The 10190-nt window shown below is 37.0% G+C and overlaps 1 protein-coding gene across 3 annotated transcripts in view; it reads right to left on the minus strand.

Annotated features, from left to right (window-relative positions):
- Positions 1-10183, minus strand: part of PARPBP (PARP1 binding protein) — a 39472-nt gene extending 29289 nt beyond the window's left edge. For 2 of the 3 annotated variants that reach the window (XM_063153990.1, XM_063153988.1), the window contains exons 1-5: positions 10008-10161; positions 8898-9421; positions 2920-3147; positions 1939-2046; positions 323-493 (exon numbers count right to left, since the gene is read on the minus strand). In XM_063153990.1, the coding sequence (XP_063010060.1) occupies positions 323-493; positions 1939-2046; positions 2920-3147; positions 8898-9047 (657 nt within the window). In that variant the 5' untranslated portion in view covers positions 9048-9421; positions 10008-10161. Of the gene's footprint in view, positions 1-322; positions 494-1938; positions 2047-2919; positions 3148-8897; positions 9422-10007 lie in introns of all 3 variants that reach the window. The other variant, XM_063153989.1, reaches the window with a different exon arrangement.
- Positions 10184-10190: the final 7 nt, after the last annotated feature.

The raw sequence follows: 10190 nt of genomic DNA on the forward strand, positions 1-10190 counted from the left end.
TTTGGAGAAAGAATTCTTATTTGCCTTACTTCAACTGTTTTTGAGATGGTTCTTTGCTGACAGCTAAAGAAGGATCCCCTTTTAGAACTCTTGAGATAGACACAAACTATTTTTACTGTCCACCTTGAGATCCCATGACCAAACAAGAAACTGTTTCTCCCCACAGAATCCATTGTCTTTTTAGCTTTAAAATCCTGTTCCTGGTGGTACTTGACTCAGCTTGCAAACATCAGTGTTGCTTATTAGATTAAAGCCAAATTCTCTGTTTAGAGATCTAATTTATTGGCCCTGACTTCCAGGAAGATTCCTTTGACACACATACCAGAAAAATGGACATTTTTCTCTCCTGTGAGGCATGTTTGAGGTTAGTGAAGGCTTCTCTACCAAGTCCTCTGTCAGGAATATTTAGAATATGAGCCAATGCCAGATCATCCTTAGAATTCACCAAAAGGCTTAAATATGAACAGACAGACTTCTTTGCCAGGACTGCCACCTGCATGAGAAAACACCACACAAATTGGTCCTCCTGCTGCTGAAAACAATGTTTCATTTTGTTTTAAAGTTAATTAAACATGTACTGATGTAGTTTTTGGAAGAATATTAATTCACCTTGCATAATTTCAAAATGCTACTTTATGCATGAGGATTCTGGAAGTCTTGATGAAAACAAACATGATAAGTTAGAATTGCATACATGGTGTTTGAATATTCACAGGGTGTTTGAGGGTTATTAAAATTGGTTATAAATTTCTGTTTAGAAACCTCCTCACAGACATCCCTTTTCTATCTCAAAGGAAATACTAGCACCATTAAACCATGTAAGAGTTTGTCACTAACTTCAAAAAGACTAAGATTTTAAACTACTTGCCAGCTCTGCCATAGACTCAGTACTTTTTTTCTTTTGGCTTCCAGGGGATTTCAATCAAACTCCACTGACTGAGTTTGGACATAAATTGTGATCCAGCCCCACCCACATAACCAATATATAATACTGTAATTGCTAATATTGCAGCACTGTTCAAGATCCTGTGAGAACATCAGCCCCAGAACAGAAGAACTTGCAGTTTTGTTGCAAGCAAAGAAAAAAATAAATCAAAAAAAGAGGCCATTAACAGAAGAACATATAACAAGAAAATTTACACCTGCTATGGAATATCTTGTCATACCACAGTACATACACAACAAAAAATAGTTACAAAACCAAGCATGTACATGTGACAGTCTGCAAAGACAGTCCCCAGAGGAGGAAAAAAGAGCAAAGAATATTTTTACTGCACCAGTCAAAGCAGTAAGAAAGCCACTGTGTTAGTGGTAGAAGTGATGCTTAGGGGACAATCTCAGTTCAGAAAATATTTTCTTGTCCCGAAATATTTTGAGCTGTACCCAAAGATTGCTTTGAAATTGCCATTTATTATAAGAACAGCAAGTTTGGAAATTACTAAAGCTCCAGCATTTCAAATACTGTGAGAAAGTACCCAGAGATTCTTATTTTAGTGGTTGAAAGGGTAAAGGGAGAGAGCCCTGAAGTCCTCTGTTGGGACAGCCAAACCTTGTTTGCTTTGCTCCAGCTACCACTACAGTGGCTGTTCAGATTTCTTCTATATGTTAGGGACTACAAGCTAATAAAATGAAATCAAAGGAGAGTACTTCTGTTATTTAATGTGCAGTCAAAACAATGTTTGAGTGATGGTGTATTTGTAGAAAAATTTGTTCTGCATCAAGTGCCTGTCATGCTGGACTGCCTTCCAGAATATAAATTTCAGCACACAGCCCCATACACATCTAGAATAAACTCAAGTGATACAGAATTTGGATATGCAGGTTGGTCTTTTTTCAAGCCAGCCACATGTGAATAACAATCATTGGAAAAGAAAACTATGTTATATTTCATCTTTTCAATAGATACAGAACATCACAAGAGACAAAAATAATTTTTACCTTCACATGCTCCTGGCCCTGTCTGTTGATTTGTGTAGGAGTAGAAACAACAGAACCATTATTTTCTTGTGCATTCATTACACCAGAAATAAATTCCAACAGTTGAACCTTTAATAAAAAGATAATAATAAACTTAAATATGGAGATTACTAGAAAGAAAAGTGGGTTTAAAACCTGGTGTAAACCTGTCACTTTGCTAGTGTTTGAGGTCAGCACAGCCCTTACAGTCTACTTTTAGTTTTAGTCTTTTGAAATACAACTGCTCTAGTACAGAAATGAAGTGCAAGATTAAAATTAACTTAGAAATTATCTCAAACAGTTATGTTATGTTATACACTTGCACTAAAACCCACTGCTTGCATTTTGGAGAACATTAATATGTTATGCCAAGTTCAGGAAGAGCTCATTAACCCATCTAAGCTCTCTATCTTCCCCATGAAAAGCAGGAGGAAAAGAAAAACACATTAACTCCCAAATAAACAAAAGACCTGCAATAAACTACAACAGAACTGTAACTGAGTGGCTGAACTGGAACTTCTGGAAAAAACCCTTACGTGCAAATACATACATTATACAGAAGTTTTGTTTAAAAAGCATGGTGTTTTCAAAACTGTAATCATTGAAAATATTTTGCCTGCACATCAACATACAACCAAAATTCCATGGCATGTTAATTACTAAGCTTTGTTCCAGTTTTATCAAATCTCCACAGTTTATTTCTCATTCCAATTTATGGCAAGGATTCATTTATTCATAGAAGAGTTGTGGTACCTCACTATCCAGCAGGACAACAGAGAAATAATTTTTGAGTGAATTTAAAATCCCTTTACAAAAGTAAATTAAGTAATTTAAACTCAAAGGCTACCCCCAAGTTGTGAATAATCCAGAGCTCCTGTGAATAATTAGAAGTATCATAAATCCATAACTGGAACCAAAAATGTGTCAAAGCAACAAAAGAAGTCAAACAAACATAATACTCACAGGGTATATGCTTTCATCTTCAGCTAAAAGTCCAAGACTACAGCACTTCTGATATATGTCTATTAAATCTAACATATTGCTTCTTGCTAAGAAGGCATGATAGGCTTTTTTCACATCAGCATAATTTTCAGGTTCTTTCATGTTTTCATACAATCCAAGTTTGTCATGTAACAAATAGTTCCATGTTTCCAACACATCACTAAGTGATACTGTGAAGTCTCCATGGTGCTAACAGAACAAAAAAAAAAGGCAAAAAAAAAGTTTCATATTCAGCATAGTTTTGAAAACAAATTTAAAGCAAGCTGCAAATATATAAACAAACATATATTTGAAAATCATTATAATTTAAATTTATCAGAAACAAAGTCTCACAGCTTTGCATTGACAGCTGAATATTATTATAGTCTGTCAGTATTTGTTCCTGATCTTTAAAATACCAGGCATATATTATATATACCATGTATAATATATATATATAGGCATATATAATATACCATGTATATTAAACTACACTCATGAGAAAATACACTGAATGCTGCAGGACTACTTCTTACATAAAGTTCTTTATTTGCAGAAATAGTTTTCAGCATGGCAGGCTTTTACTTCCCAAAGGGAGTAAATATGGCTCCCTTACTTTGTTTCAAGCAGTAAACTAGGAAAACACACATCAATTTTTAAAAAGGAGCTTTTCTTTCTTGTGGTAATACAGTTATACTTTATCATAACATTGATAGTGCTGCTACACAGTTCTAATAAATGCATTAAAGCCATGCACATCCCTCTGTTACCACTACTGTAATTAACTATGCAGTATAGACTACATTATTTTGATGAAAAATATCAGATTTTGTTCCATATGCCCCTCTGCCATCTCCTCCAACCACTTGCTTTTACCACCTTCTCTTTAACAACTTGTCCTCCTCATTTTTGTCCACACCCTGCTCTTTAAACTGAGTACCAGTTCCCAGCTCCTGCTGGTAAACTTTTGTCCACACTTCTGGTATTTAAAGCACTCCCCAGTATGTGGCAGCAAAAAAAGGTGGTTTTCACCATGTAATGTGAGAGAAATGCCCTGTGACCAAGTAACAAGCCCTGCTTTGAACTGTCCATAGCGGCAGATGGCTCCTACAGCAAAGGTTTTATTCTATTTCATGACATTTCCACATTAAGCAAATTGATTAATTACTTATAAACACCATTAGCAACAGAACACATTAAATATGAAAACATGAGGAATTCTAATAATTTACGTTGTTCCAGCCCAAATGATCCCTCCTTTGGGTTCTAACACATTTAGCACGACTTTCTCAATAGACCTCATTAAATACACAATTCCAAAATCCTGAAAGTCAACTATTTTGATATTGCCTAGGTGAAGAACAGGGAGAGTAAATTAAAGAACATTCACACATACTAGCTTCAGAGCACTTTTCTGCCTTCTTATTTGTGCATGGGTTATGACAAATCAGCACTATGAACTTACATATTACCAGAAGGTTAAAACTGCATATGTGTTTTCTGAAAAGCACCTGATTTTCATTTCAGCCCCTCAAAAAATTAAACACACAATCATATTATAACTCAATTTAAACACATCAAAGCAGCAGTAGATGGGGAAAAAAATGTTGTTTTCTCACTTTATTTTGAATCAAAATCCTTCAGGAGTACCAAGTTAAAGTACAACCTCATAAGGTATCTAATAAATCAAAACCTTTCCTCACCAGATCAAGGGCCTGCAGAGATTAGCAAAGTTTATGTTAGTGCTGCAAAAATATTTTAAATCCAAATATTGCATTCCAGATATTAACCTTTGTGATCAAGCATTTACTGTGATGGCATATTCCATAACTTACACAGTCATTTTGTCAAGTCTCTGGTTTTAAAATTAATTTTAAAAATACTGTGGTGTTTTGCAGTAAGCATTTGTCAACTGGCTAATAGCTTAAGGAAGTTCAAAAAGTCCCATGTTTTCATTCTATTATAGAATGCAAAAGCAAAAGTATTTCATTTCATAGGAATAGAACCAATACAGTATTATAAAGTATCCCCACTTCCTGGTAATACATCATATTAAGTTACCTGGGGACTCTGGTTTTAGAATGTCTGAAATCCAGTAGCATCATTTCATGCTTAAAGACACAATTTTTTACTATTTTGAAGGTATTGTAAGCTTTCTAGAGCTACCTGCATAGCAAATCAATATCTATTTTGACAGCAATTTGTTTCAAAAACCAGAAAGTTGTGCATTTCAGCACCAAAATTTTGGCTTCCACCTTCCCCAAACAAAGGCTCACCAACCCTTTTAGGAATATGTGTGTAAAAGACTGCTTTAAGCATCACCTCTGTGTTGGGTCAATTCTTTCCAGACATACTCCCAGACTGCAGCATTATTTTCTGGCTTTGTCCTTGAGTTGGGTGTCTTTGATTGCCAAGCAAATTGTATTCTATTTACTCTCTGTTAGAGGTAGGGCAGTTGTCTTCTGTTAATTGGCCAGTTTTTCTTATCTCTTCCACAAGCACTCCTCCCTTTGGGGAGACATCTGCTGATAAGAGGCCATTGAATGTCACTGCATGATTGATAAGAATTACAGCATCCCATTGGGAGATGTGAGCCCAGAGGGAGGAGCCCAGCATTCCTAACTGGATATAATCTGGAGATTCTGGAACACCAGCACGGCTTCTCCACTGCATTTCCCAGAGGAACAGCAGCTGCCCCTTCCACTGGATCTTCAGAGGAAGGCTACACCCTTCTCTACAGGATCCCTGCTCCAACAGAACCACACCTGACACTCCAGGAGGACTGCAGCCACATTTCCAATTGGACTGCTACCAACACCCTGACCCACAGGGTGTCAGGTTGTGTTCTGACTCTGTCAGTGTTGTTTTAGTTTACTGCATCATTTATTTTATTTTCTTCCCTAATAAAGACCTGTTATTCCTGCTCTCGTATCTTTGCCTGAGAGCCCCACTTAATTTCAAATTTATAACAATTTGGAGGGAGGAGGTTTACAGTTTCCATTCAGGGGAGGCTCCTGCCTTCCTTAGCAGACACCTGGCTTTCCTCTCTTAGCAGCCTCATCACAACATATTACAAGCAACATATGGCATAAAATTGCTACAAAGTTTGTTAGGACTATCTCATTACCAAAAGGGAGACAGAACAGTTTAAGGGAGTAACACTTCAAAATCCCACATTTTTCTGCATTTGCCAACATGGAAACAGGATAATTAGGGAAATTATTTGAAGAAATACAAGACACCAAACAGAACACAATATTCTTCAGTCAGCACGCAAAATGCACTCATGGAAGCACAGAAAAAAACTAAACCACATACCAAAACTGCTTTTATGCAAAATCAGAAATAGAGAAATACAAATTTCAAAAGGGAAGAGATATTTCTAAAATAAACAATGAAGCAGTTGTCCTCCAGTATCAAAGTTCTCATTCTAGAAGAGATTTACAACACATTTAAGTCTAAGAACTTAAACTCACAGATTCTGGAAAAATAATTGTTTTATACACTTCAGTTCCCCATCCCAGTAGCTAAAACAGCCATAGACTGAAAATGACAGGTGATTATTTGACCTAACAACTCATCTTTTACCCCTGCTGATCCACAGGTACAAACAATCAGCTTAAAGCAATTGCTCTCAGCTGAATTTCATCTTGAAAATTGTTATTACAATTTCAAACCTTGAGGAAGGTTCTTCTTGAAAATGTTCCTAGATTTTAGATCTGTACTAATCAATCTAGGTGAAAGGTACTTGCTTCCATCACAGATCTTATCCCACTTGTCCTTATGCCACATGGCTACAACTGTGCCACAAACCAAAGAATTTTCAGAGGGATTCAGAGCACAGATTTTTTTTTCCCTTCATCCCTGCTGTTTGATCAGGGTTTATCACACTTTTTGCGACTCTTATTCTGGTGAAATTTAAGATTAATAGACTATAAAGCTTTTAAACTTCAAGTTCTCCTAAAAGCTTTGTTATTTTTCATTTCCACTGTGAATACAGATGCTAGTTAAAACACAAAATCCATTAAAATTGTCCAGGCTCCTAAAGGAAGAGAAATGTAATTTGGTTGTTTGTGATAGGTTGGATGTGTTGGGTTTTTCTCAATATAGCCCCACAATCACCTGTTAATGAAGTTATTTTTATTGCAGTAATTGACTTTACCAAAATAGATTTCCATTCTACAGGTGCTAACAATTCAAAATTATTGTATTTAAATCAGAAACCTAACAAGGGACATGCCTACAACTGTAATACTCTGCATCTTAGTTTGAAGTTTCAATGATGGATACAGACAGATTTTGCTTTAAGATTGTGAACTCCAAAATGCATACCATCTAAAGAAGTTGTGCTTCAGAGGCAGAACAGCCAAATGCTAAAACAATTTTAATCCACATATGTAAGCCAAGGTTTGTCTAATTAGACCAACTAGTATAATCAGAAAAAAGCATATCAGGGTTTTGAAAACTTGTTCTTTCTTCAGATCTGAAGGAGAGGCTAAACATTTCAAAATTAAATTAGTTGAAAATAAGTGCTATAATTTTTGTTAGAGCATCTCTGAAAGAAAAGATATTTCTGGAAGAGAAGAATATTATCTGGAAGAGGAAAAAAAAGGATAAAGTAGAATAAACTAATTACCTCTAGTGGAAGAAAACTTACTGTAAGGAAAACAGGGAGCAATGAACCATAACTTTTCGTGTCTGTAAGTTTTGGCATACAGTAGAACAACACATTTTAGTTCCTATTTTAGAGGTGGCTTTGGAAAACTGTTTGCAGTTTTCCCTTGAGAATCACAACAAACATGACAAACAGCAATCACCTCCACATGTAGTTTTGCATTAATGTCTTTTACCAGTTTTCCAAGAGTTAATGTTGATGCACACTGATTTTCTCATTTTAACCTACACAGATGTTGTGAGGACACCTGGCTCCTGGCTGGAATATGTTACATTCCAACAAGGACAAATTTAGTATCTTGGCATTCTAGTATCCTTACTGTAATGTTTCTAACAATGGGGATGACTTAGCCAGTTTTATACTTAATGTTTAGACAGGAGATACCCCCAAGTCTGCACATTTTGGACTCCAAATTTTTTTCTGATGCAGAAACTGAAGCAGGTTTTCTGTTTGTTTGGGTTTTTTATTGGCTTAGGGATTTCACTTTGATGTGGTTCTCTTGTTTCTGGTATGTTTGTTGATTTGGTATGTTTGTTTTGGTTTTCTTACACTAAAGCCTTGTGCTACACATTTGACTTACTATGCACCACTGGAGTAAGTCTTCCAAAAACAGTCAGTATTGCTTTCACCAATAATTAGGTTATTAAGCCTAAAAAGGTATCTTTAGGTTATTAAAACAAGTATTGCAATAGTTCTCCTTAGATGAGACACAGGAAAAGGCCTGATTGCATATTGCAACTGTTTCTGGTATGTTTCAGACATCCTCCAGCTCTGACAAGCTGTAACGCTTCTTTCAAAGACACTTTAGGGTTACAATTCCTCTTCACCGTTTGACATTTCATGTACACAAACACAGAAAGCCATAAAATCCCTACTGGTATTGGACAAATACTCACAACTTACAGGTACCTACAGAAATTCATTCAGAAATATTTTTGGAGCACTCAGAAAAAAAAATGCACCCCAAATACCATAGTTCTCCCACGCTGGTCTATAGCACAAAAGAAACATAGGATGGAAATAAGCAGAAGTGACATGGCCAGCAGAAATACACTAGTGTTTAAAGTTTGGAGCTCAAATATGCACATAAAGCACTTCCATCCTTCCATCTGTCTCACAGTTCCTTTTTCTAAACCCTTCAATAGTGCACTTGACCATATTCATTTTCTTGCCTTGTTGCATCTGGCTCTCAGACACACCTTGTTTTAACAAGCAGCAATGAAACAACCAAAGTGTTATTTCAAGTTGGTGCCTATGGTTGGAAGATACTGAAAAGAATGCTAACCTGTTTATTGACTTCAGCCATGGACAGTTGTAACGCCATCAACATGCAGTCTGCTCCACATACAGTAGTCCTTTCAGAGTTGGAAAATAAAGGCCATTGTCTTCTGAAACACTTCACCAAGTGTAAAATTTTTTGCTGGAATGAAACCATTGTCTAGACTAGAAGACTGATATAATCAAGAGAAAAACAAATATAACTATGCCAGAGGAATATGCAGGTCTTCACTTCCCTACAAGCTGTGCAAACCCTTTTGTATCTTCTTAAAGGCCAAGTTCCCAGAATAAACTCTTCCAACTAAACCAGACTTGCCTCACTGTAACAGAGCAACTATGAAGATAAGGGGTTAAAAGTGCTTATGCATGTCACGCCTTCATGAAGCCCATACTTTCCTTGTACATTATGCCAACATAACGGAATGTTATCACAAATATGAGTCTCTGTCTCCAAAAGCAGCCTCAGAGTGTCTTCAGTACTTTCTGCATTTGCTATACATTTGGATGAGTATCTACGAGGAGGTTTTAAACCTGGAAAAAAAGAGATTTAATATTTGTAAGAGTTACTAACACAGACGATTCTAAACACTTTTGTTACCAATATAGTCTTATCCTTTAAAAAAAAAAATTAATTCTATAAGCCATTATCTTCTGTAGCAATAATTGGAATACTTCATGCTTTGGTCTCACATTTGTCAAGACAAGGTACATGACAATGTAATAGAAGTTCGCCTTTAAACTTGTTCTTTTCTGAAACAAAGTTTCCTAACACTACAGGAGCAATACCCATTCCATTGACTTCCAGGATACAAAACACAACTTTTGACCTTTTGCCATACAGCTGAGGCAGAGCCCACAGCGCTTTTGTTTTTTGTTAATGGCACGAAATGTACCAAAATGAGGAAGCATGGCCAAGGGAGTACAGGAGACATCGGGAAACAAGCACGACTGCAACAGCAACTTTTCACTCTCCAAAACGCTTGAAGGGGACACTTGACTTGACAGTGTGAAAACGACACGGGGGGTCACAGAGAAAGTCAGCGTGGGGCGGAGTAAAACCTCTCAGAAGGCTTTTTTTTTTCTCACCACCCTGCGAACTTTCGGAGGGGGACCATACCTGTCGCTCACACCGAAACAGCCCGAACGAGCCCAAACCCCCACGGAGCCGTCGCTAACACCCAGAAGCCGGAATGGGCATTACCATTGCGGCCGAGCGGTCCGGCTGGGCCACCCCAGGTCCTGCAGCCCTGCCCTGAACGCTGCCGTGCCCTCAGCGCGGTGCCCTCAGCGCTGCCGCTGG

Source organism: Melospiza melodia, chromosome 4 (assembly GCF_035770615.1).
Source record: "Melospiza melodia melodia isolate bMelMel2 chromosome 4, bMelMel2.pri, whole genome shotgun sequence".
NCBI lineage: Eukaryota > Metazoa > Chordata > Aves > Passeriformes > Passerellidae > Melospiza > Melospiza melodia.